The sequence below is a fragment of the Cinclus cinclus genome, unplaced genomic scaffold, assembly GCF_963662255.1.
Source record: "Cinclus cinclus unplaced genomic scaffold, bCinCin1.1 SCAFFOLD_145, whole genome shotgun sequence".
NCBI lineage: Eukaryota > Metazoa > Chordata > Aves > Passeriformes > Cinclidae > Cinclus > Cinclus cinclus.
Window position 1 is genome coordinate 155,395 of NW_026912125.1, and position 27,446 is coordinate 182,840.

Here is a 27,446-nt window from a genome sequence, read left to right on the forward strand (position 1 = left end):
TTGTGCATGGGAAGAGGACTGACAGCTAAATGCTCCTTCCTCCCACTGACAGCAATCCTGTGGGATTACTCGGGGCTGCGGAATTGAGTAGGGCAAGGATTGCAGAAACCATCAACCCTGAGATGATCTTAAGGGAAATGGGACACGAGTGAGCTCTTGCCACATTGACACTGCTTATTTTGTCAGGAAGAGGGAATTGAGAACTTGCCTCCAACATCCTCCAAGAACTTGAAACCATCCTTCACTAGGACATCCAGAAAACCCATGTCCTGATCCCCATCTAGAAGGGAACACAGATCAGAACCATTTCCATGGTGTGCAGGGATCCCCTTCTGCCTTAGGGATCTGGGCGGTGCAAGGGGCTTGGGTAAGGCTGTGGGACCAGATGTGAATGGACATGGCCAACACTGGTTGTTCTCTCCCTCCCACAGAGGAAAGCCTCCCTTAAGAGGTATGGAAAACCATCCCCAGCGCTTCCTGGGGAGAATGAAGCACTGTCCCCAGAAAGGGGAGCCAGGCCATGGGCTCACCTGCTCCCTTCACTTGCCACGGAGCTGCCTGGGCAGCCCTGGCAGGCAGGGTCACTGCCAGGAGGAGCAGGAGGAAGAGTTGCAGAGGAAGGCCCATGGTGCCTTGCCCTCTGCCAGTCCCAAAGCTCTTGCTGCCACCGCTGTCCTGACACTGCTGTCCCAGTGTCAGCACCACTGCCGCCGCCGCTGCTGCTGCTGCAACAGTTGTGGTCTGGGACTGACTGGTCGGTGGCTGTGGTGCTGTGCAACCACAGGGCTCTGGCACATCTGTGACCTCAGATGCTGCTGTGACCTCAGCCTGATGTCACCCCAGAGCCTGCTGTGAGCTCATGGCCTTTGCTGTAGCCCCAATGTGTACCCTCATCAGTATAAATGGGCTGCCCTGATTGTCAATGTTTTTCTTGATCAATGGGCCATTGCTTAGGAAGACTTTTGTTTTGCTTGCTGAAACTGTTGGTCAGGCTGTGTCCCTGAACATGCTCTTGATATCTTCCTGTATTAATGGGGATCAAAGAGACACATATCCCCCTATGCATCTAAAGAGATTGCTTTCTTATAGAAATCATCCCCCCTTTATACCTTTAATCTCAACCAGACACAACCAAACCTGTAGAGAAGGTGGGCACCCATTGTCTGGCTCAGCTCTGCCCATGCATCTTTTGCCCCAGTCTGCTTCCCATTCATACGCTGTCCTCACGTTCCTCCTCATAACTGCCTCTCATTCTAAATGGCAAGGGAGGAGTCAGTGCTAACTTGGGAATCACCTTTGGGAATATCAGCCTGAACTGGAGGATTAACAACGGCCAAGTAGGGATTTGGGGAAAGGTCCTTGAGAGCCTGAGCATCACTCTCAAGGCCAGGGTACTGACAAGTCTGTGGGGGGCCAGGGAGTCGGGGGCTCTCCTGCGCTGCATTGCAGTTTGCCTGGCACAGACTTTCCAGTGCAGGGGACAAGGGGTTTGGATCAGGGGATGGGGGGCTGGGGGGGTTCGTTTGAGCTTTTCCTCCACTTTCCATTCCTCATCTAACACCCACCGAGCTAGCAGAAATAATGGTAAGAATTTAGCAATCCAGGCATCCCCTTTATTTGTTAACTCTGTCAATCTGCTTCCAACAGTATCCCAAAAAGGAATGGTTGGTATTGCCTCAGGGGATACGCTTGGAAAGCAGAGGAAAAGCCATTGAACAAACTGTGCTAACAACCACTTGGAAAACTTTCCTTTCCCTCCCTCCCTCCCTCCAAGTTACCCACAATGACGAAATAAGTCCCCCTCTGCTGTGCTGACAGTCTAGCACCCATATTCCCTGATCTTAAGCTGCATTGGCACAACAAAATTCCACTCTCCGCTGCAGCAAAAAGAGACAACAAACTGAAGATAAGAGTCCAGGGCCAGCTTTAGTTCCAGGGACAGGGAGCCGTCTCTGCAGCTAACTACTGCAGCCTGTAGGTTCATGGGCTCCCCCTCCAGCCCCGGGGGCCAATGCACCCTTCCCTCTACCTGGAGCACCCTCAGTCTAACTTGGGGGATAGGATACTCACCCTCCTTTTGGTCCACTGGACAGGGGCTGCAGCAAAAATCCTCCTTCAGGGAAGTGTTCCCCAGCTGCTAGAGGTTAGCACTTCATCCCCCAAATCAGCTGCTGGAGAAACCTTTCCAGTCGGCTGCGCTCGGAGGCAGCTGAGAGCCAGACCTGCTTTGGGTTAAAATCCACAGTTCATCCCTGGGCTCCGCTCACCGGGGCCTGACGGTGGACACCAAGTGAGGCAACAGCCAGAGCTGAACTCACTTTGCCACTGCGGCCCCATGCCTAGAGTGAGTTCCACCCCAGGAACAGGAGGCCTTAGATGGAGCTAGAGCTATTGCTCCATGGCCTTTTTAGCTGCCAGCCTGCATTCCAAGGAGGCAAGGAGGAGGGGGAGGTGGGATCTTTTAATGCGAATGTTGTGTTGTGATGTTTGTGAAGGTGTTGTTTTGTTAACGTTACCCAATGAAGGAGTAGGAACTTGTTGAATGTATTGACAAGTAACAAATCATCAGGACTGGGAAAACTACACATGCCTGAAAAAGGTAGGAGGGGGAGAAATTGTGCTAAAATGTTTGAACATGTAGAACCTTTTTTAAATATTTTTGTTGGGCTTGTGCAATACCCGTGGGAATCAGGGGTAGTTTCTGCCCCGCCCCTCGCTGCGATTGGCCGATTGTGCCGTCACTCCTCGTTCTGCCGCGCTGATTGGGCAGAGCGGGGAGAAGCCCGGCCCCGGTGCCGCCCCCAGAGCGCCCCTGGTGGAGCTAAGGCGCCATTGCCAGAGCGTGTGTGCGGGCCCGGTAGCGGCGGAGCTCGGGGAGGAGACGGAGGCCGGAGCTCGGTGAGACGGCGGCCAGAGCCCAGTGAGGAAGACCTCAAGGTCTTCCCACATTCCAGGCCATTCCCCAGTGTGGATCTTGTGGTCCTTGGTGAGGTTGGAGCTTCAACTGAAACTCTTCCCACATTTCCCATACCCACAGAGCCATTCCCCAGTGTGGATGTTCTGGTGTTCCCTCAGGTGGGAGCTGTAGCAGAAGCTCTTCTCACATTCCAAGCACTTGTGGGGCTTTTCTTCTTCCTCCATCCAGCCGTGGCTTGGGAATGACAAATCCTGGTTTGAGGGGAAAAACAAGTTGGGGGTTCCTCGGGCTGGGGGCTCCTCCTGCCCAAATCCATCTCTAGAATGTAGGAGGTGACTTGCATCCATGAAATTCTCCAAAATATCAAGATTCAACCCAAAAAAACCCTCCAAGGTGTTCCCTATCTCTGATCTCTCCACTTTGGGGTCCCAGAGGTTTCCCTTCCTTTGGATGATGGGAGTCCAATGGCTCCAGGGGTTCCCCCTTCTCCAGGGTCCTGCTTAGGGATGATCCATGGGCTTTTGGGGGGTCCATGCGGTGCCTTCTTCACTGATGCCTCACTTTGAGATCCCTGCGATCCCAGAGGTCCCTCCCCCCCATTCCAGGCTGCCTGGGACCCCCCAGCTCCGGGATCACCCCTCTCTGTTCTCCCTACTCTAGACGTCGCAGGGGTTCCCAGGACCAATACTGGACCCCCTGCCAATACTGGACAATGGCCACGTGGACCCCCAAATATACCCCCAAGAGGCTCATCTTTCGGGTCCTGCAAGATCCAAACACACACACAGGAAAAAACCTCCCAGGGATACCAGATGATATTTGGGGTTCAATTCCGCAATATGCGAGCTCCAAACACACCCCATTTAAAAAAATCCCTCTCAGGGACCCCCCTGATAGGATTGGGATGAGCTTTCCCTCCCTGCTGACCTGCAGGATGCGGTGGGGCTGATGGTCCCGGGGGCTGCATCCACAGGGAGCAGTGGAACCTCCTGCTTCTCCTTCTCTGTCTCCTCCTGCTCCTTTTCCTATCTCCCTTCTCCTGCTCCTCCTCCTTCCTAATCCCACCTCCTCCCCAGTTTCTGCATTCTGTATATTTAGAGTGGAGAACCTTGCTTGTTTTTAGAACTAGAACAAAGATCCCAGATGGAACAAACCTTGCTGGTTTTAGTCAGAAGCATCAGTGACTAAAGGTCATGTTTCCTTTGGTTTTGTCCCGTCCTTGCTCCTCCTCAGCGTTCAGACTGGATTATGGGGTGTCCTTGTTTGCTGCATTTGCAGAGTTCCTCTTGGATCCTTTGGGCAGTAGGCTGTGCCCTGGGAGGATTCTTTGTGCTCCTTTGTGACATAGGAGAACCTTCCAAGTGGTTTTTGCGTGAGCTGCTGCTGTGATGTCACAGGAACGTTGCCACATCCCAGTGGTGTTCCCATTGCTGTGGGACAGAGGCCTCAGTGCCCGGAGCAGCGCTGGGTGCCTGCTGATTGCCGGAGGATCCTCCTGCCCGAGGCATTCTCAGCCCAGCCCCTGACGTGTGTCCTTCTGTGCTTGCAGGGCTACAGTCTGCAGACGTGTGCAGCACAGCCACAATGATCCAGCCAGTGGTTGCTGCAGTTTGCACTCTGTACTCTGTGGCTTATTCAGGATATTTTTTAACCCACTTGGCAAGTAAGTTGACTTTTTCCCTGGCTGCAGCATCTGTGGCGTTGGGCTTGCTGTGTGCTTTCTGTTCTTCCTCTGGACCCCAGTTGACTTTGTAACCAAATTGCCATGAAGACACCATTAGATTGGCAGAGCTCCTGCCAGCAGCTGCAGCTGAAGAAGGGGGTGTCTACAGCCAGCGAGGCGTTTGCAATGAGGCCCGCACGGGTTCTGTTCCCTCAAGCAGGGCGTCTGTGGCAGTGGAGCCTAGAACTCCCTCCATTTGCTGGTCCAGCCAAGAACCGACACAGCCCAGTACTTTGTGCTGCTCTTTTGCTTGCTCTGTGAAGGGACTGTGGCTCCTGGAGGGATGCTGTGAAAGCAAAATGCTCTCTTGGGGTTGCCTTGCTCTGTGGCACTTCCCACCACAGGCAGTTTTTTTTCCTACCAGCATCTGGTTCATGTTCCCTCTCCCACTGCAGGGCACCTCATGCGTGGATCCCAAGCAGCTCCTCCTTCGGTGAGTGGGAAGAAACCTTTGGTGTTCAGAATTGTGCAGCAAGTTGTGAGCTCTGTGTGTGGCAGCTGAGTGCCATGCTGGGAGGCTGAAGGAAAGCTCCTGTCAGGGTCTTTGCAGCAGCAACAGCAAAGGGATCCCTGGCAGTTTTCTCCTTTTCTGCTGAAGAGTTTTAGAAGAGCTGCAGGCCTGGTTTTGCAGGTAGAAGACTGGCCTTAGCCACGGTGAAATATCAAATTCCCAACAATAAGTGGCAATGTCAACTTTAGCCCATTGTTAGTTTGGACAACTCTGAACTTTGTTTCTGCATAGCGCAGCTGGATGAGTAGCTGAGGATAAATAAGGTGATAACTGAGATAGAACTTCCTGTCCCTCACACTACTGCCTGTCCACAGGGCGGAAAAGCTGCATCAGCACCTCCTCTGGCTCCCTCTGCTTCCAGAGAGGAAGAAGACAGCAGTGAGCTTCCTGCTGTTCTGGGGGATGAGGGAGAACACCCCGTGGTTTGGGAATACAACGGTGAGGCTCCCGCAGTGTGGGACAAGGACAGCGGACATCTCCCGGCGTGCGACGAGGATGGTGGATGTCCCCTGGAATGGGATGAGGATAGAAAAGCTCCCACAGCGTGGGATGATGGCCAACCTGCAGCATTTTGGGAAGAGGATGGAGAACCTGCAGCTCTTTGGGAAGAGGACGGAGAACCTGCCTCTGCTTGGGAAGAGGACACCGAACCTCCCTCTGCTGTGGGATCCTGGGATGAACATTCTGACAGCAGCACAGCCTCGCAGCCAGAGGGGAGAGGGGAGTGGTGCCTGATGCAGCTGAGTACGTCTGTTCTGTTCCTGTGTGCCACAGCAGGGTGCTGTGCGTGTGTCTCTGCATGAGCTGCACCTCGTGCTGCTCTGCAGCTGAATGTCACGGAGTCATTTACTGTCCTTCCCCAGCTGAGACCAAGGGGCTCATGGCCCCAGGGAGTGGGGCTGCATTCTGGCTCTGCTGCAGGGCAGGGTCTCCATCTGGGAGGGAGCATCTTCCATGTGGTTTCTTTCAGGGAACATGGTGAGCGTGGGGGAGCCTGCTGAGAAATACCTGGAACTGGGGCAGATTGGCCAAGGGTAAGTGCATGACAGTTACTTATGCACAAGCAGGGCCAGGTATTTGGCTGGTGCAGGATCAAGTGAGAAGTCAGGAGAGACCTTCAGACACTGGGGTATGATCCTGCTGTCTCTCAGTCCTAATCCAAATTGGTAACTGTGGTCAGAAGGCACTGTCAAAGGCCTCTGAGGCTGGCAGTGTCCCGCCTGCAGCAAGGAGCAGGACCTGGAAGATCTTCAGTGCCTGGAATTTGATTGCCTTAAAGAGCAACTCACGTGGTGACCTGGTCACCAGTCAGACTCTTAGAAAGCAGTTCTCAAGAAAAACTAGGAAGTGCTTTTCCCAGCACAGGTAGTAAACCCCATACATTCAGTAACAGACACAGAGCTGCTGCACTCGAGAGGAAAATGCATCACCTGCCTGATGGCAGGGCCCCTGTGGATCCTGCAAGTCTTAGGCAGGAAATGCAAAAGAATGTAATGCATTATTTTCCAGGTTTTTAGACACCCACCCCCCACCTCAGGTTTTGAACTAAAAGAATTCAGTGTAGACACTTGGGATTTGCTCCATCCCTTTTCCTTCATGTTGGCCTCAGTTTTCTCTTGCACAGCTTGCATGGCAGCTGCTGCTCTGGTGTTTGAAGGGTCGATGCACCCAGGTGTTTTGTGAATGCTGCAGGCAGCAGAGATCTCCTGTGTGGGCTGGCTTTCACTCCCAGGGCCTAAAGCACTGCTTCTTTCTTCTCTGTTGTTTTGTCTCCAGGGCTTTCGGAACTGTTTATAAAGGACTCGACAGGGCCACTGGAGGAGAGGTCAGTGCCAACATGTCCAGCACGTCTGGCAGCTCTCAAGGGCTCTCCCCTCTGCTCGGAGCTATGGCTGGAGCTTTGGGGGCCCAGCAGAGCTTTCCTGCTCAGGCTGCTCCTCTGAAGGCAGAGCAGTGTCAGCCTTCAGAACACAGCTGGGACAGACTTGGTCCTTCTGAAGTGCCCAAAGGAATGCAAGGAGGGCAGTGGTGTCTGTCAGAGCAGGACACGCTGGCTTGGTCTTCAAGTCTAAAACCGTGAATGCGTCAACTGGTGGAGACTGAGGCCCAATTTCTCTGCATCCCAGCCTTGGACAGGAATGCTATTTAGCAGTTTTTCCATCCTGCTTTTCATCTTCAAAGGATACCTCATGGCCTAATTAGGGAGAGATCCTGCTTGGGCTCAGTTTGGGGTTCTAGTCCTACTTCTGCTGCTCACAGAGAGAGAGGGAGAGGGAGAGGAAATGAGAAGATGAATGCCCAGAGCAAAGCTCTCTCCTAAACCCTGCAGTTGTGTTTGGGTCTGGTGTCAGTGACAGCCTGTGACAGGATTCATGTGAGCAATGGATGTGCGTGTTTGCTTTCTTGTGCAACCCCAAACACAGCAGTGGCATTTGAAATCATGACCAAATCCCATAGAATTGCTAAAGGGTTCTGGGCTGTTTTGCTCTGTTTCACATGACCAGAATGACCTCCTGCTTGCAAAATGTGTTTAATAATAATAATGATGCTGATGATCGTCATCATCATCTTCAGAGTGGTGGTAAACTAAGGCCATTTGAGAAGACTGTAGGTGCAGAAAATGTTGTTAGAGCTTTGAGGCTGACAGCTGAGGGACCATTTCTGCAGAGCTTACAAGGCCAAATGTCTCTGGCCACGTGTCCTGTAAGCAGCCCACAGTGAGCAGAGAAATGGGCTGTGGGAACGGCACTTGCTGAGCTCTGGTGTCCCATCCCGAGGCAGTTTGGCACAGCCTGGCTCCGCTGCTCCAGAAATATTTGCTCCATGTTTGCTGTGGTCTCCTGCCGCAGACCCCTCCAGTTAAAGGTCTGCAATGTTGCTTCAGGTGGCCATAAAGAAAATGAGTCTCGGAGAGCAGAACAGGGAACGAGCTGTGAATGAGATCCTGGTCCTGCAAGGCAAGAAGAACCCCAACATTGTCAACTCTTTGGACAGGTGAGTGCTTCAGGTCTTATGCCATGCAAGGACCCTGCGTTCATCTTTCATCTGTAGTCTGTAGCCTGTTCTGAAAAAGCCTGACCCAGCCATATCTTCCCAAAACAATAGCCTGGCAGTTCACTCCCTCCATGCTTTTGTTTGTTTTTTTCTTCAAGGTGACCCCCTTTGCTGTGTCTTATGACAAGTGCTGATAAACCATGGCAGAAATTATTTCCCTTGGTTTCTTCTTTCCAACTCGTTTCCATTGCTGCAGATGCCAGGAAGCCCAGGTTTCCAGAAGTGCCTCATTTGCCCATTTTTCAATGGCCTTGCCAGTTTGTGAAGGCACTTTGTGCAAGGTTTTCCAAACAGTTGATAATTTTTGTCCCAAGTGCTGTACAGCCTCCTTGCCTGGATAACTCTGGAAGTTGTGTTGCCTTGTTCTGGAGGGAATGGTGGAACTGATGAGTTCAGACACTGAACCAGCTGGGGGCAAGTCTTGTGGTTCCACATTGATCTGGGCTGTTGCTAAACTGCATTTTTCACTTGCTTGCCATCTAAGGCATCTCCTTTCTCACAGGTGTCTCCTTCTCCTTCAGACTGTGTAGATTCCAAGGCCTGTGCAGGCTGGCAGGAATGTCTCTCTGTCTGATTCTACTCTCATTGACAAGTGACCTGGAAACACAACTCCACTTGAGGCTTTTCCATGGGGGAGTTGAGCAGTGCACATTCACCTCCATGCCGCTGTTTTCCTCTCCCAGCTTCCTTGTTGATGAAGATCTCTGGCTGGTGATGGAATACATGGATGGAGGAACTTTGCAGGACATTGTCACACAGACACGCATGGCTGAAGGAGAGATGGCAGCTGTCAGTCGGGAGGTGAGGGATCCTGCTTGTGCTTCCCGTGGCTTGGACACCATGGTCCTTCCAAACAGGGTGTGAGAACAGGAGTGGCTCCATGCTCAGGGCTTTGTTTCCGTGTTGCTTTTATGAACTGGAGAAGAAAGAGCCTCTGAAGTGAACGACCTGCCAGTCTCACTACACTTCTACTCTGTTCTTGTCCCCTTTCCTGCTGTTTTGCTACTCTCTCTGTCTTTTATTTTAGTTGATTTGCTGTTCTCAGCTTTGCCTTGAACCATTTGCCTGGAGCTTGTCTGCACTGTCTCCTGGCCTGTCGCAGCAAAGTTGCTGCCGGGAGAATTCCAAACTGCCCTTTCTTGTGTGATGTATTCTGGCCATTGATTTTTACCCTTGTGTTTCTTGTTCTCTCTCAGTGTCTGCAGGGCCTGGATTTCCTCCATTCCAACCGGGTGATCCACAGAGATCTGAAGAGCTCCAACATCCTTCTGGGAATGGACGGCTCTGTCAAACTGGGTGGGTGCTCCTGGCCAGGCACGGTGCTCCCAGGGTGTGAGTCTGAGGCTGTTTCCCAGTGACAACCAGAGCCCCACAAGTGCTGCTGGTGGCACTGCCCGGCTGCTGCTGCCAGCTGAGAGCAACTGCCCCGCACAGAGAGCTCAGGAGAGGAGCAGGGTGTCAGGAGTGGCTTTGCTCTAGGTGTGGCCCTTCCAGAGGGACGGGAGTTGGAATCTAAACTTCAAGGGAATCAGTAAAAGCCACTGCATGAAAGCTGAGGGTTTCTTTAAGGGTCCAGTTCCATCATTCCTTGGCCACAGCCCTGAGGACTTTTCCAGCTGACTTCAGTACTGCATTCTCAGACTGAGAGTGGGGAATCTTTGTGCTTGGTTTCCTCATTCCAGCTGTCTTTGACAGCGTTTGTTTCTGTCCTCAGCTGATTTTGGCCTCTGCGCTCAGCTCGGCCCTGAGCAGGACCAGTGCAGCTCCATGGTGGGCACTGCTCACTGGATGGCCCCAGAAATTGTGACCAGTTCTCCTTATGGCCCCAAGGTGGACATCTGGTCTTTTGGTATTGTGACCATCGAGATGGTGGAAGGAGAACCTCCTTACTTCAAGCAAACAGGGGCTATGGTAAGAGGCAAATTCTCCAGTGTTTGCAGAGGCCTGTGAGCACAGGGTGGCCCTGCACTGGGAGGAGCAGCTGGAGGTTTCTGCACATTGGGAAGGGAACTCCCAGAGGACTCGAGCCTGAGCACAGATGAACATTCGGCAGTCTCCAGCAACAATTTGCTTTGGGTTTTAAGTTGTTGCAGCTCTTCCGTCTGTGAGGATGACCTGAAAACGCAAAGCCAGTGTATCAGCTCTAATGTTATCTTGCAAAAAACCCCCAAACCAACACCAAAATCCACCCCCAAACCCTACAAGTTTTCTGAAGGAGTTTCTAAAAGAGCCAGATCAACTCCCCCCTGATTTTTCTCACTGGGAAACTTGTCTAAAACATGAAGAGCATTGCTTACCACACCCCTAGTCCAAGATATTTCCTTCCTGGTCCGAGCTGCTTTCTCTGTCATCAAGCCGGAGCTTTCAGCAACCCAAACCTCCTGTTCCTTGCCTGGCAGTTTCCGGGATGGGGCATCAGGAATGCATTTACTTCAGGGTCAGTGGCACTGCAGACATGTGTTTGATGTAAGAATCCTTTGATATAACACATGCAGGCCACACTGGCTCTTGGAAATGGCCCGTAAAGCTGGTATTTGGAGAAGCAAAAATGTGCTATTTCTGATGCAGGTTCCTACTAATAACATCAGCCAATGAAAGTGGCTCTCAGGGCAAGATCATTTGGATGTTGCAATGGCTGCGGCTGCACCAGGGTTTGGGGGTTTTGGCTGGCATAGAAAAATGAGCCGTGAGCAGTGCCTCTGCCAGGGAGGAAACTGCCCCCGGAGCTGGGGCTGAGGAGCCAGGGTCGATGTGAGCACTCGTGGGTGTGAAGGAAGCCGGCAGAGCCCTGGGTTTGCTTTTCCTGCAGGCTCGCGCTCTGATCCGGCAGAACGGGACCCCGCAGCTGCAGGAGCCCAGGCGCCTGTCGGCTCTGCTGCGGGACTTCCTCGAGTGCAGCCTGGAGCCGGACGAGGAGCGGCGCTTCTCTGCCCAGGAGCTGCTGCAGGTGAATGCGAAGCGGCTGCAGGGGAAACAGCAGCACGAGGGAGGGAGGGAGGGAGGCAGGGAGGGAGGGAGGGAGGGGTTTTCTTGGGGGGCCCCCCCTCCGCCAATCTCCAGTCTCGCTGCTTTTCACAAGCAAAGCAAGCAGAACCCTCGCCTGCTCTGGGCTGGCAGGGTCCTTTCGAGGTCATCTGCGCCTGCTAACCCACAGAGCAGGGACATCTTCAAGTGGCTCAGGTGGCTCAGAGCCCTGTCTGACCTGAGTTTGGATGCTTCCAGGGAGGAGGCACCTCCCACATCTCCGGGCACCCTCTGTCAGTGTTTCCCCAGTCTCCTGATAAAAGAATTCTTCCTTCGACCCAATCTGAGCCTGCTTCCCTCTCTTGAGTTTCAAACCATTCCCCTTCGTCCAGGAACTTGACTCTAGAAAGTAATGGTTCATTTCTTTCTTTTTTATCCTTTGGACAGCACCCATTTTTATCATCAGCCAAGCCTCTCTCCAGCCTGACCCCTCTGATCACTGCAGCAAAGCAACGGCGGGTGCAGCAGAGGAGATGAAACATCTGAGAACAGCTTTTTGTGACAGTAGTTAGGTCTAGTTAGGTAGGGTAGTTAGGACTGCTAGTTAGTTAGGGTCGTTAGGAGAGCCTGTTTGTTATGGCAGATTTTGGAATAAAAAGTCTCTTAAAACCTCAACACCCTTGTGTTCCTTCCTTCTCCCCCTGTGACTCAGCTGCCCTGAGCAATGCGAGGAAACAGGGTCAGGGACTTGTAGATAAGAGATGATCACTTCCAGAAAATGGCACTAATTGACGTGGACTGTTGTTCAGCGGCGGCCGGAGCTCGGTGAGGCGGCCCCAGCGCAGGGTCCCGGGGACAGGGCAGCCACCTGTGTCCTGCCCACAGGAACCGGGACGAGCCGGCGCTGCTCCGGCACCGGCTCCGGCCGAGCTCCCAGCGGGAAGGAGACCGCGGGCAGCCGCTCCCGCAGCGCCCCCAGCCCAGGGGCAACACGGGCCGGGCACGGGACAACGAACCCGACAGAGCCCCCCGCCGCCCCCTCCGCCCGCAGCGAGCCCCGAGCCCCCGCAGAACCGAGCGCGGCTCCCACCTGCGCTGGGGCCGCCTCCGAGCTCCGCCGCCGCCGCTCCCGGGCCCGCACACACGCTCCGGCAATGGCGCCTTAGCTCCGCCAGGGGCGCTCTGGGGGCGGCACCGGGGCCGGGCTTCTCCCCGCTCTGCCCAATCAGCGCGGCAGAACGAGGAGTGACGGCAGAATCTGCCAATCGCAGCGAGGGGCGGGGCAGAAACTACCCCTGCTCTCCCGGGTATTGCACAAGCCCAACGAAAATATTTACAAAAGGTTCTACATGTTCAAACATTTTAGCACAGTTTCTCCCCCTCCCACCTTTTTCAGGCATGTGTAGTTGTCCCAGTCCTGATGATTTGTTACTTGTGAATACATTCAACAAGTTCCTACTCCGTCATTGGGTAACGTTAACAAAGCAACACCTTCACTAACATCACAACACAACATTCGCATTAAAAGATCTCCAAACTTCAGCAAAATTTCTTTTATAAAAGCCAGCGTTAAAAACCATAGTGTTCACTCTAACAATTGCAAAGCCAACACTGTAATATATTTATCACAGTGGCTTTGAGCTTAGAGCTGGGCTTGGGCTAAGGAGTGCAACTGGAGCTGCCTTTGGGCTTAGGTCCAAGAACGGTGTTGGCCTTTGGGCAGGAACTGGGGCTGACTTTGGGAGTTGGAGTTAAAGCTGCCATTGGAGTGTGGGCTGGCACTCCAAACTGCATTTAGGGCTTGAAATTGCCATTGGTCTTGGGCTTAGAGTTGCAATTGGGGCTGGCTTTGTGCTTAGGGCTAAACGCAGAATTTGTTTTAGGGCGGAGCATTAGGCAAGGAGCTGGAATTGAGGCTGGACTTGGCTGTTAGGGCTGGGTTTTAGATTAGAGTTGGAACTGGGACTAAGGCTAAATGTGCCATTTGCCTTAGGCCTGGCCTTGAGATTGGCTCTGGGGCTGCACCAGTCTGGCACGGGGATGAGGTTAAATCCAGGAGTGTGAGTGTGTCTCAACATGGAGTGAGCTTGAGATCAGGATCAGGGTGAGCTTTGGGACTGAGCGCATGCCCAGATGGAGAGGGGGATGTTGCTGCAGGATGTCCCTGTCATCGTTGCAGCCCTGCTCAGGCACCACCAAAAGCCGGCAGGAGCTGGCTGGGCCAACATACAGGTGCTCCCAGCACCTAGAATATCATTCTTTCCAGTCTGGGAAAAGTCGTTCTGCTCTCCTGGACATGCTCCCTCCAGGCTCTTTGTCACCTCCTTCATGGCAGAGCATGGGGATATTGAGTGGCTTCTAGGACCCTGCAGAGTCCTTGAGAAGGACAAGCCTTGCTTAGCAACAACCAAATTCTCTACCTGTCATACACAGCATTCCCATCCTGCATCCAATCCCACCACTGTGCCACTTTCTGGGAAGAAAGGAAGCCCAGTCAAATCCAAAACAGTGGGAACATTCAGACAGTTCTCTGAGAAAATCCTAATTTATTTAACGTTAAGGCTCCTAGAATGATCAGATCTTGATCTATAAACACATTCCTGGTAGTCAGAGGCTATCTGACTGGTAGAGTGGGGGGAGCTTCCTGGAGATGGGAAAGCTTCCTTGGTTTCCTGTGAATCTTTCCTGCTGCAAAGCATGGGGGTTTCCCCACTGGAACAGGGACAGCGTTCTGGGAACTGACTGTAGGCTGAACACGAGTGGCTCCAGAACACTTCCAACTGGGACACTTGCCTCTGGGAACAGCTTCTTGGACATGGCTGGGCTGCCCATTTTACTTCCAGGCATTTCCTGCCCATCTGCATCCTCAGGGATGAGGCTGTTTGTCTCACAGCCATGGCTCTGAGGGAGCAGGGCCGCCTGTCCAAAGGGCTGCCTCCCTCTGCACTCTGCCAGCTCTCACCGAGGCTCTGGCAGGGGTGAAGGCTCTTGCAGAAATATCCCAAGACTGGACATCGTCCTCATCCTGCTCCTCCACTGCTGATGCCACAGAGTTCCCTGCACCTAGGAACACCACCTTTTCTTCTGGAGGAACTTCTTCCAGCACAACACCAAGGGTCTTCTCCTGTGGCACCGCCACAGCATCCTCAAAGCCGTGGACTAGGAAGGGACAGCTCCTGGATATTGCTGCTGTGTTTCTGGCTGCCAGAGCGGCCGAAAGCGCTGAGTGGCGGCCATCAAACCCAGCGCAGTAACTCCCGGCATTCGCCAAGCCGGAGGCGGCGTGGACAGCGTCGCCGAGGGTGGAGAACCAGCCTGGGTGTGCGGGAGGGGTCTCAGGAACCGCGGAGCTTGCCAACCCCGTTAAAGTTGCTGACGGCGCTGTCCAAGGTCTCGAGTCAGGGCCTTCTCTGGGACCCCCGGCATAAAGCCGCCGCCGCGCCGAGCGGGGATCGGAGCGGGCGGAGCCGCGGAGCACCGGGCTGGGGGCCGGCGGCGCCGGGCGTGGTCCGAGCGTGGCGCCGCTGAAGAGCGGGGCTGACCCGGGGACATCCGTGTTAGCCTTGAAACACACAGTCACAGGGTGAATATATGCAGGTGCTTTTATTGAAGAGCTCTGGCAATCAGGGGTACAAACCCAAGTCTCACTCCGGCACGGATTCGAGATGGACATGTTTTCATACCCTTTTCGTTATTAAACGACATATTAATTATGAAATGATAAATAAATTCTTATATTATGTCTATTGTATACATTGATCTTATCCAAGCATGAATTCTTGTCATTTTCATCAGGTCCCCAAACATCCTTTCTCATGATTCTTGTATGATTACATCGTTTCTCACGATTCTTTCTACAATTAAACAATAATTATATTCAACTACCAAACAATCATTACATTTAGCAATCATATCATTTATCATATGATGATTACGCAGATGCAGTTTCACGTGGTCTAATTCGTTCCCAGGGCCTAGTTCCCTTTCTCAGGCCTACCAGGCCCAACCTTTCTTTCTACCCCCCGAATCATTGTATAAAATTCCCACGATTTTAGAAACATTTTAACCCTACGCTACCATCCGGACTGTGCCGGGTTCCCTGCGGTATCCGCCGCCGTAAAAAAACAACGCGGGGCCGCAAGAGCCCACGTCGCGGAGGGGCTTTTCGGCAGCTGCCCCAGGCTAAGAAGCCAAAAGGCACCGGGAAGGGGGAGGGTGCCGGGCTGTACCGGTTCCCCTGTAATACCCGCCGGCGTAAAGCCGTGGGACCGGGGCGCCCAGCCGAGGAGGAGAGGAACAGCGGAACCCCCCCGGTGGAACGGGGGTCCCTGGATCGTCGGCAAATTGCTTTTACTTCTCGAGAGGAACATAAAGCCTTTTTATTTTTTCTTCTCCTTTCATTCGTTTCCCTTCCGTGCTTTCCCCTTCTTTTTCCTTCTAGCTGATTGGGAAGGCAAGCTTTTCTTGCGAGGACCTGTAATGGGCTGTCAGGAAGGCAGGCTTTTGTTGTGAGAACCAGTGATTGGCAGGAAGAATGGGACTAAGAGTGTTATAAATGAGAAACAAAGTCTCGATATTTAGCAAAATTTAAGTTGCTTTATTTGATATAGATGGAGCACACAGCGCTGGGGAACGTGAGGAGTCACCGCCCACTCCACGCTCCGTCGAACCTTGGTTTGCAGCTCCTTTTTATAGGATGGTTTTCCTTGTAGTCTCCGGACAGTTTGTCAAGCAGCCATGTGGTCTTGGTAGATAAGGGACAGTAGAAATGGGGGGGTCTGGTCTTAACAGATAGGTTGGGATTGATTACACCAAGGCAGGAAATCTGGTATCGCAAAATCTTTCAGGTTGCAACTGATTATACAAAGGCAGGAAATCTGATTTGGCAATATCTTTCAGGCCGTGGGAAACCCCCAGTTTACAAACTGGTATCAAATACAATTTACTGAAAAAAACCCAATATTCATAACAGAGGATTTAAACACAATGATTTCATCATATATATTTTTCTCTATCTAATGTCCATGCTTCATTTCAGACCTAAGTATTCTGATTTCTAGAAACCCTGATGCTTTTATGATTAACACAAATCTTTTATCAATTATCCCAAGAGCAAAGAAGGAATCCCGAAGGGGACAAAGAAAAGAAGAGATATCAACAGATATACGTCTAAATAGCCTCCTGGGAAGAAAACAAGCCCGGTGGAAACATGACTCCAACACCAAAGAATTTAAGATGGTACAGTATTGTATAATAGGATAGATTAAGAGAGAAATTAAGTCCGACTATGTATACTGGCCGTGGGATGGGTCAAATGAGGAATAGATGCGTCAGGTTTTAAACACCCGTGTAAAAGCTAAAGGAAGAACCCCGGTGCAGATCTGGGAGAGGGGATTTCACACTGAACAAACTTTCTAGCTCTGGCCTCTCAGTCCTGAATCTCAAGGGAAAGCTACTTTGTGCCCCATTCCATACAAACAGAAAATCCTGGATTTGAGAAAAAACACTGGCTTGGGGTGTGCTTTGTCTTCCTGCTCCCTTTTGCCACCTCCTGCCTTTTTCTCTCTCTCTGTGAACACTAAGTTTTGCTGTACACTTTCCCTCGGATAATTTAACTGCTTACCATATCAAGTGTAACTGTTGTTCTCCACCCAAATCTAACAGGAGCAGGTGCTACTTCTCTTTCAAGATAAGATTTAGGTTAACAGCATCACTTGAGTGCAGTGATTTCAAAATGAATACATTACCTTTCTCTCTTTCCCTCGGAAATGAGCTACTGCCACCTGAACTTGCCCTTCCCTTCCTCACCTGAGCCATGGAACAGCCCCACTGGCATGGCAGGAGCTGGGCCGGGGAACTGCTGCCTTTGGAGTTGCACCTTCTCCTCCCGTGGCCAGTGCTCAAAGCCCAGAAGAAGTGCTCTGTGAACTTTGAGTTCTGGCAGCTGGGTTAGAGCCCACATGGGAGGAGGAGAAGGTTCACCAGAGCCCCGCTACTGCCGTGCTAGCTCCAGGGCAAAGACTGGAATGGAAGCCAGCCCATGTACAAACCCCATCTGCTCTGCCCGTTCCTGTGGGAATGAGCTGCTGCAGAGGGGAAGATTTGGGTGAAATGTGGTTCTCTAAGAAGGCCATAACTAAATGCTTGCATGGGGATTTTGGCTTCTGGAGCAGTGGGGTAGGGCTGCTGTTGTTTCCTACCCCTACATGCCATGATGATGTACAGGCTGAGGGATGCCATGTGTGCTGTGCACTGGCAGTGATCCTCAAGAAATCTTTCTAATCCTCCCCTTCCAGCTAGTCAAGCCCCCACCAGTAGGAAGTGGCTCTGCTAAGCCCACTAAGAGAGATCGAAGATTAGTTTGTGAGCCAAACAGTTGAATATTGCCTAGAGGGGGGTAGCAGGCAGTAGATGTGCCACCATTCTCTTTCCAGCACACCACTGGGAGTACTAGAACACAGGTCTGTGAGGCTGAGTGGTTGAATATTGCCTGGGAGGGTGGCAAGCACTGGATGTGACTCATCTGATGTTGGCACTGGCCTGGCCTTTCCTGTTTGTGCAGAGTGAGCTCACTGTCCACCACTGGCTTTCTCTTTCCAGCACAGATTCTCTGTGTGTTGTTTTGCCCTGGAAGGGAGATTTCTAGGTTGCCTTTGTTTCTTCATTAAAGGCAAATGATGGTGGGCAGAGCACTGCAGAGACTGAAATGAAGAAAGGAAGAGGGTTGGCTGCCCCTAAGACCATCAGAGGAGAGGAACCATCCCATTGTCCCCACCCCCCCGTGACCCTCCCACCCCCCCGCCCAAGTGACCCTTGCCAGAGGGAAATAACCAAGAAATTGTCCCCAAAGACAGGGTTCAGGAATGCAGGACCTATCTGCCTGTATGTGTGGGGGGGAGGTTTGGGGGATCGAAGAACTTGTAGTGACATATTTTAACTAATTGTAGGCATGAAGCCTGCCACAATATCCCACCCATACTCCCCTCTCCTGTCCCCATCACCACTGTGTCATGATCCCACAGAGAGACCCACATGGGGGTCGGAGCCAGGAGGGCTCTAGAACAGTGTTGTGCACACGTGTGTCAGTGTGCAGAACTGCACACACTTATATTCTCTAGTGTGTCCAGATGTAAGTGCACCCATCCTACTTTGTACAGTGTACGTGTGTGCAGTGTGCACAGCACTGTGCACATCTGTGCACTTCTGTGTACACGTGTGTTGAGTCTGTGCACAGCTCTGTGCTTGTAGGTGTGCACAGCTCTGCAGGGGTGAGCATGGCTCTGTGTGGGACATCTGTATGTTAATGACACTGCACGTATGAGTGTGCACGAGCTCTCAAGTACAACAGGTCTTGTGCTTGTAGGCATGTGTGCGTTAGTGGAGGCTGTGTGTAGGTGGGTGTCTGAGTACCACGTATGTGCTGGTGTGCATGGGTTTGGTGTGCATGGGTGTGTGCTCCTGGGGTCTGTGTGTGTGTGTGTGTGTGTGTGTGTGTGTGTGTGTGTCTGTGTGTGTGTGTGTGTGTGTGTGTGTGTGTGTGTCTGTGTGTGTGTTTGTGTGTGTCTGTGTGTGTGTCTATGTGTGTGTGTCTGTTTGTGTCTGTGTGTCTGTGTGTGTGTGTGTGTCTGTGTGTGCCTGTATCTGTGTCCGCATGTCTGTGTGTGTTTGTGTCTGTCTGTCTGTGTGCCACTGCTGGGCTCTGCTGGCTGGAGTGGCTCCTGGCTCTCTGTTTCGCTCTCTTCTTGTAGGGAGAGGAATTAGGCCCTACGTATAAGTGTGCCAAAAATTTATATAAGGTTGTGTGCAGTGATTTCCATCAAATTTAGTAGTGTTTAAGGTTCCACTGAATCCCTGTAAGATGTGCATGCTTTGCACAGGTGTCTTTGGAGGGGAGTTTGTTCTCTAAATAGATTTCACAGTCATGTCCACAGCTTTGATTTATGCCGAGCTTTTGAATCTGACATGTCAAACAAGAGTTTTTGAAATACACCAAGGAACAAGTGGCATTATTATGTGCATCCACTGCTGCTCTCACCCACGGCCCCTAGAAACTGCTGCCATCAAGACAAGAGGCTCTGCCAGGTGCATAAGCCCTCTATAAGTGTAATGCTCCTTAAGCCAGTTTCCTTGTGGCAGCAGTGCTGAGCAACTTCCATAGGTGAAGCCTGTGGGGCAGTACTAGGGTGGAAATAGCCATGAAGAATAGATTGCCTGCTACTATGTATTCGTTCAACAGTGCTTCCTAAGTCTGTGCTCTCTGGCCTCTGCCTGAGTTTCAGACACATCAAGCACTTCAGTTCCTTGTTCCGACACTCAACAGGAAGCTGCTATGTAGAAAAATGCCTCCTGATGTACATTGCCTTCAGCGTCTGTCTTTTAGAGAAAGGCCAGCTTTTAACCCCTCAGTGGGGAGGTCCCTTTCAGGTACTGCTCACCACTGAATCGGCTGTGCGAACCGCAGAGTGGGAGTGGACTCCTGTCGAGAGAATTAAAGGTCCATTAAAAGAACCCAAAGAATAAACTGTAACATCCAGACTGGGTGAGATAGAATTGAGCCTCACGCACAGACGGAGAGATAATCACAGAAGCAGGAAGACATTCAAGAAGTAGGGTCAAGCTTCCAGCAGATGGCTCGAAGATTGTTTTAACACTTTAAGGGGGAGTTGGAACCATTCCAGTTATTAATGTAATTGTCCTGTTTTAATGGATGGAAATTACAAGCATCTGTTGAGGGGAAGTACACAGGGAACCGTAGGAGGTGCTGGGGCGGTTTCCTTAGGAACCAACAAGTGGAGTAAGACAAGAAATAGAGGGCAAGACCGGCTTGGCCCCTATGCTCACCACCAAGAAGAGTGTATAGCCCTGCTGTGGGCAGCAACCCTGTAGGCATGGTAAGGTGGGGGCTAAAAGGCCATAGCAGACCTCTATCATTCCTCAGTTGGCATTTAACAGGTAAGATACACCTGCTAAGGGTAGTAACCCCATAAGCATGGCAGCTGGCCATACCAGGCCCTGGGACTCCCTTTTGTCCATTGCGAATAAGTGAGCCTAAGGAAAACCGCAGAGTTTTCTATTCCCACTGTCCTCACCACCTCAACAGATGCTAGTATGATAAAACTCAATTTTGAGAAGTAAGAGTGAATCACTGGAATCTAAAAAAAGTCAGTTGTTTGACCCAAAAGACTTATGAAACGGAAAAGGGAGGTTTGTTATAGATGAGTGATGCGACGGTTGGCTCTCACAATTAAAGGATGAACAATGAGTGCATGTTAAGATACGTTCTGTGGATGTATAATGATGTTAAATGGATAATATACCCTCCCCTAGTCCCCTTTCCCCTCCCCCTTGTACTGTTGTTACCACGTGGCTTAGGTAGTCGGGGCATTTGGGGAGGGCTGGCTTGTTCCTGCACCTGACCTCCAGTCAAGATGTAAGAAAGTAGTCTGCAGCAAGGGACGGCAGAGAAGGAGTTCAGCGACAAGACTTTGGGAGGGCCCAGGGGCATAAAAGGCAGAACATCCATTCCGTAAAATATTTCCTAGGAAAACTTCTTCCCCTCCCCCTTCCCTCCTTGCCGGCTTTCCCTTTATTCTCCATTTCCTACCCCATCCCCACACAGGGGATGTACCTTGGAAGGTTCAGACTTCCCAGTCCGTCTACTACATCTCCCCCTGCAATATGCACACACGCACACACACATACGCTTTTTTAAAAAACAATCTTTCTTTCTTTTTAGTAAAACAAAACAGTATTCATAATTCTCCTAAGTCTTTGTTCTTATCTAGTTCAAGAATTTAACACGGCCCCTGCTGAACAACAGTCCACATCAATTAGTGCCATTTTCTGGAAGTGATCATCTCTTATCTACAAGTCCCTGACCCTGTTTCCTCGCATTGCTCGGGGCAGCTGAGTCACAGGGGGAGAAGGAAGGAGCACAAGGGTGTTGAGGTTTTAAGAGACTTTTTATTCCAAAACCTGCCATAACAAACAGGCTCTCCTAACGACCCTAACTAACTAGCAGTCCTAACTACCCTACCTAACTAGACCTAACTACTGTCACAAAAAGCTGTTCTCAGATGTTTCATCTCCTCTGCTGCACCCGCCGTTGCTTTGCTGCAGTGATCAGAGGGGTCAGGCTGGAGAGAGGCTTGGCTGATGATAAAAATGGGTGCTGTCCAAAGGATAAAAAAGAAAGAAATGAACCATTACTTTCTAGAGTCAAGTTCCTGGACGAAGGGGAATGGTTTGAAATACAAGAGAGGGAAGCAGGCTCAGATTGGGTCGAAGGAAGAATTCTTTTATCAGGAGACTGGGGAAACACTGACAGAGGGTGCCCGGAGATGTGGGAGGTGCCTCCTCCCTGGAAGCATCCAAACTCAGGTCAGACAGGGCTCTGAGCCACCTGAGCCACTTGAAGATGTCCCTGCTCTGTGGGTTTAGCAGGTGCAGATGACCTCGAAAGGACCCTGCCAGCCCAAAGCAGGCGAGGGTTCTGCTTGCTTTGCTCGTGAAAAGCAGCGAGACTGGAGATTGGCGGAGGGGGGGCCCCCCAAGAAAACCCCTCCCTCCCTCCCTCCCTGCCTCCCTCCCTCCCTGCCTCCCTCCCTTGTGCTGCTGTTTCCCCTGCAGCCGCTTCGCATTCACCTGCAGCAGCTCCTGGGCAGAGAAGCGCCGCTCCTCGTCCGGCTCCAGGCTGCACTCGAGGAAGTCCCGCAGCAGAGCCGACAGGCGCCTGGGCTCCTGCAGCTGCGGGGTCCCGTTCTGCCGGATCAGAGCGCGAGCCTGCAGGAAAAGCAAACCCAGGGCTCTGCCGGCTTCCTTCACACCCACGAGTGCTCACATCGACCCTGGCTCCTCAGCCCCAGCTCCGGGGGCAGTTTCCTCCCTGGCAGAGGCACTGCTCACGGCTCATTTTTCTATGCCAGCCAAAACCCCCAAACCCTGGTGCAGCCGCAGCCATTGCAACATCCAAATGATCTTGCCCTGAGAGCCAGTTTCGTTGGCTGACGTTATTAGTAGGAACCTGCATCAGAAATAGCACATTTTTGCTTCTCCAAATACCAGCTTTACGGGCCATTTCCAAGAGCCAGTGTGGCCGGCATGTGTTATATCAAAGGATTCTTACATCAAACACATGTCTGCAGTGCCACTGACCCTGAAGTAAATGCATTCCTGATGCCCCATCCCGGAAACTGCCAGGCAAGGAACAGGAGGTTTGGGTTGCTGAAAGCTCCGGCTTGATGACAGAGAAAGCAGCTCGGACCAGGAAGGAAATATCTTGGACTAGGGGTGTGGTAAGCAATGCTCTTCATGTTTTAGACAAGTTTCCCAGTGAGAAAAATCAGGGGGAGTTGATCTGGCTCTTTTAGAAACTCCTTCAGAAAACTTGTAGGGTTTGGGGGTGGATTTTGGGGTTGGTTTGGGGTTTTTCTGCAAGATAACATTAGAGCTGATACACTGGCTTTGCGTTTTCAGGTCATCCTCACAGACGGAAGAGCTGCAACAACTTAAAACCCAAAGCAAATTGTTGCTGGAGACTGCCGAATGTTCATCTGTGCTCAGGCTCGAGTCCTCTGGGAGTTCCCTTCCCAATGTGCAGAAACCTCCAGCTGCTCCTCCCAGTGCAGGGCCAGCCTGTGCTCACACGCCTCTGCAAACACTGGAGAATTTGCCTCTTACCATAGCCCCTGTTTGCTTGAAGTAAGGAGGTTCTCCTTCCACCATCTCGATGGTCACAATACCAAAAGACCAGATGTCCACCTTGGGGCCATAAGGAGAACTGGTCACAACTTCTGGGGCCATCCAGTGAGCAGTGCCCACCATGGAGCTGCACTGGTCCTGCTCAGGGCCGAGCTGAGCGCAGAGGCCAAAATCAGCTGAGGACAGAAACAAACGCTGTCAAAGACAGCTGGAATGAGGAAACCAAGCACAAAGATTCCCCACTCTCAGTCTGAGAATGCAGTACTGAAGCCAGCTGGAAAAGTCCTCAGGGCTGTGGCCAAGGAATGATGGAACTGGACCCTTAAAGAAACCCTCAGCTTTCATGCAGTGGCTTTTACTGCTTCCCTTGAAGTTTAGATTCCAACTCCTGTCCCTCTGGAAGGGCCACACCTAGAGCAAAGCCACTCCTGACACCCTGCTCCTCTCCTGAGCTCTCTGTGTGGGGCAGTTGCTCTCAGCTGGCAGCAGCAGCCGGGCAGTGCCACCAGCAGCACTTGTGGGGCTCTGGTTGTCACTGGGAAACAGCCTCAGACTCACACCCTGGGAGCACCGTGCCTGGCCAGGAGCACCCACCCAGTTTGACAGAGCCGTCCATTCCCAGAAGGATGTTGGAGGTCTTCAGATCTCTGTGGATCACCCGGTTGGAATGGAGGAAATCCAGGCCCTGCAGACACTGAGAGAGAACAAGAAACACAAGGGTAAAAATCAATGGCCAGAATACATCACACAAGAAAGGGCAGTTTGGAATTGTCCCGGCAGCAACTTTGCTGCGACAGGCCAGGAGACAGTGCAGACAAGCTCCAGGCAAATGGTTCAAGGCAAAGCTGAGAACAGCAAATCAACTAAAAAAAAAGACAGACAGAGTATCACAACAGCAGGAAAGGGGACAAGAACAGAGTAGAAGTGTAGTGAGACTGCAGGTCGTTCACTTCAGAGGCTCTTTCTTCTCCAGTTCATAAAAGCAACACGGAAACAAAGCCCTGAGCATGGAGCCACCCCTGTTCTCACACCCTGTTTGGAAGGACCATGGTGTCCAAGCCACGGGAAGCACAAGCAGGATCCCTCACCTCCCGACTGACAGCTGCCATCTCTCCTTCAGCCATGCGTGTCTGTGTGACAATGTCCTGCAAAGTTCCTCCATCCATGTATTCCATCACCAGCCAGAGATCTTCATCAACAAGGAAGCTGGGAGAGGAAAACAGCGGCATGGAGGTGAATGTGCACTGCTCAACTCCCCCATGGAAAAGCCTCAAGTGGAGTTGTGTTTCCAGGTCACTTGTCAATGAGAGTAGAATCAGACAGAGAGACATTCCTGCCAGCCTGCACAGGCCTTGGAATCTACACAGTCTGAAGGAGAAGGAGACACCTGTGAGAAAGGAGATGCCTTAGATGGCAAGCAAGTGAAAAATGCAGTTTAGCAACAGCCCAGATCAATGTGGAACCACAAGACTTGACCCCAGCTGGTTCAGCGTCTGAACTCATCAGTTCCACCATTCCCTCCAGAACAAGGCAACACAACTTCCAGAGTTATCCAGGCAAGGAGGCTGTACAGCACTTGGGACAAAAGTTATCAACTGTTTGGAAAACCTTGCACAAAGTGCCTTCACAAACTGGCAAGGCCATTGAAAAATGGGCAAATGAGGCACTTCTGGAAACCTGGGCTTCCTGGCATCTGCAGCAATGGAAACGAGTTGGAAAGAAGAAGCCAAGGGAAATAATTTCTGCCATGGTTTATCAGCACTTGTCATAAGACACAGCAAAGGGGGTCACCTTGAAGAAAAAAACAAACAAAAGCATGGAGGGAGTGAACTGCCAGGCTATTGTTTTGGGAAGATATGGCTGGGTCAGGCTTTTTCAGAACAGGCTACAGACTACAGATGAAAGATGAATGCAGGGTCCTTGCATGGCTTAAGACCTGAAGCACTCACCTGTCCAAAGAGTTGACAATGTTGGGGTTCTTCTTGCCTTGCAGGACCAGGATCTCATTCACAGCTCGTTCCCTGTTCTGCTCTCCGAGACTCATTTTCTTTATGGCCACCTGAAGCAACATTGCAGACCTTTAACTGGAGGGGTCTGCGGCAGGAGACCACAGCAAACACGGAGCAAATATTTCTGGAGCAGCGGAGCCAGGCTGTGCCAAACTGCCTTGGGATGGGACACCAGAGCTCAGCAAGTGCCGTTCCCACAGCCCATTTCTCTGCTCACTGTGGGCTGCTTACAGGACACGTGGCCAGAGACATTTGGCCTTGTAAGCTCTGCAGAAATGGTCCCTCAGCTGTCAGCCTCAAAGCTCTAACAACATTTTCTGCACCTACAGTCTTCTCAAATGGCCTTAGTTTACCACCACTCTGATGATGATGATCATCATCATCATCATTGTTATTATTAAACACATTTTGCAAGCAGGAGGTCATTCTGGTCCTGTGAAACAGAGCAAAACAGCCCAGAACCCTTTAGCAATTCTATGGGATTTGGTCATGATTTCAAATGCCACTGCTCTGTTTGGGGTTGCACAAGAAAGCAAACACACACATCCATTGCTCACATGAATCCTGTCACAGGCTGTCACTGACACCAGACTCAAACACAACTGCAGGGTTTAGGAGAGAGCTTTGCTCTGGGCATTCATCTTCTCATTTCCTCTCCCTCTCCCTCTCTCTCTGTGAGCAGCTGCAGTAGGACTAGAACCCCAAACTGAGCCCAAGCAGGATCTCTCCCTAATTAGGCCATGAGGTATCCTTTGAAGATGAAAAGCAGGATGGAAAAACTGCTAAATAGCGTTCCTGTCCAAGGCTGGGATGCAGAGAAATTGGGCCTCAGTCTCCACCAGTTGACGCATTCATGGTTTTAGACTTGAAGACCAAGCCAGCGTGTCCTGCTCTGACAGACACCACTGCCCTCCTTGCATTCCTTTGGGCACTTCAGAAGGACCAAGTCTGTCCCAGCTGTGTTCTGAAGGCTGACACTGCTCTGCCTTCAGAGGAGCAGCCTGAGCAGGAAAGCTCTGCTGGGCCCCCAAAGCTCCAGCCGTAGCTCCGAGCAGATGGGAGAGCCCTTGAGAGCTGCCAGACGTGCTGGACATGTTGGCACTGACCTCTCCTCCAGTGGCCCTGTCGAGTCCTTTATAAACAGTTCCGAAAGCCCTGGAGACAAAACAGCAGAGAAGAAAGAAGCAGTGCTTTAGGCCCTGGGAGTGAAAGCCAGCCCACACAGGAGATCTCTGCTGCCTGCAGCATTCACAAAACACCTGGGTGCATCGACCCTTCAAACACCAGAGCAGCAGCTGCCATGCAAGCTGTGCAAGAGAAAACTGAGGCCAACATGAAGGAAAAGGGATGGAGCAAATCCCAAATGTCTACACTGAATTCTTTTAGTTCAAAACCTGAGGTGGGGGGTGGGTGTCTAAAAACCTGGAAAATAATGCATTACATTCTTTTGCATTTCCTGCCTAAGACTTGCAGGATCCACAGGGGCCCTGCCATCAGGCAGGTGATGCATTTTCCTCTCGAGTGCAGCAGCTCTGTGTCTGTTACTGAATGTATGGCTTTTACTACCTGTGCTGGGAAAAGCACTTCCTAGTTTTTCTTGAGAACTGTTTTCTAAGAGTCTGACTGGTGAACAGGTCACCACGTGAGCTGCTCTTTAAGGCAATCAAATTCCAGGCACTGAAGATCTTCCAGGTCCTGCTCCTTGCTGCAGGCGGGACACTGCCAGCCTCAGAGGCCTTTGACAGTGCCTTCTGACCACAGTTACCAATTTGGATTAGGACTGAGAGACAGCAGGATCATACCCCAGTGTCTGAACGTCTCTCCTGACTTCTCACTTGATCCTGCACCAGCCAAATACCTGGCCCTGCTTGTGCATAAGTAACTGCCATGCACTTACCCTTGGCCAATCTGCCCCAGTTCCAGGTATTTCTCAGCAGGCTCCCCCACGCTCACCATGCTCCCTGAAAGAAACCACATGGAAGATGCTCCCTCCCAGATGGAGACCCTGCCCTGCAGCAGAGCCAGAATGCAGCCCCACTCCCTGGGGCCATGAGCCCCTTGGTCTCAGCTGGGGAAGGACAGTAAATGACTCCGTGACATTCAGCTGCAGAGCAGCACGAGGTGCAGCTCATGCAGAGACACACGCACAGCACCCTGCTGTGGCACACAGGAACAGAACAGACGTACTCAGCTGCATCAGGCACCACTCCCCTCTCCCCTCTGGCTGCGAGGCTGTGCTGCTGTCAGAATGTTCAGCCCAGGATCCCACAGCAGAGGGAGGTTCAGTGTCCTCTTCCCAAGCAGAGGCAGGTTCTCCGTCCTCTTCCCAAAGAGCTGCAGGTTCTCCATCCTCTTCCCAAAATGCTGCAGGTTGGCCATCATCCCACGCTGTGGGAGCTTTTCTATCCTCAACCCATTCCAGGGGACATCCACCATCCTCGTCGCACGCCGGGAGATGTCCGCTGTCCTTGTCCCACACTGCGGGAGCCTCACCGTTGTATTCCCAAACCACGGGGTGTTCGCCCTCATCCCCCAGAACAGCAGGAAGCTCACTGCTGTCTTCTTCCT

General features: G+C 51.8%; 2 protein-coding genes across 2 annotated transcripts; one reads left to right on the forward strand and one right to left on the reverse strand.

Moving 5' to 3' along the window:
- Positions 1-2,586: 2,586 nt before the first annotated feature.
- Positions 2,587-11,787, forward strand: LOC134057454 (serine/threonine-protein kinase PAK 3-like). The gene is made up of 12 exons (XM_062514438.1): positions 2,587-2,599; positions 2,771-2,991; positions 3,089-3,196; positions 5,466-5,934; positions 6,122-6,185; positions 6,928-6,976; positions 8,036-8,145; positions 8,889-9,006; positions 9,402-9,501; positions 9,920-10,116; positions 11,015-11,152; positions 11,617-11,787. Exons 1-12 carry the CDS (start codon positions 2,587-2,589, stop codon positions 11,704-11,706), a joined length of 1,677 nt encoding a protein of 558 aa, XP_062370422.1. The 3' UTR covers positions 11,707-11,787.
- Positions 11,788-13,776: 1,989 nt separating this feature from the next.
- LOC134057455 (mitogen-activated protein kinase kinase kinase 6-like) lies at positions 13,777-26,834 on the reverse strand. Its single transcript, XM_062514440.1, has 9 exons — positions 26,776-26,834; positions 25,206-25,311; positions 24,819-24,928; positions 23,958-24,075; positions 23,464-23,563; positions 22,849-23,045; positions 21,814-21,951; positions 14,132-14,731; positions 13,777-14,070 (listed from the first exon to the last, which is right to left on the reverse strand). Exons 1-9 carry the CDS (start codon positions 26,832-26,834, stop codon positions 13,777-13,779), a joined length of 1,722 nt encoding a protein of 573 aa, XP_062370424.1.
- Between the last annotated feature and the right edge of the window lie 612 nt (positions 26,835-27,446).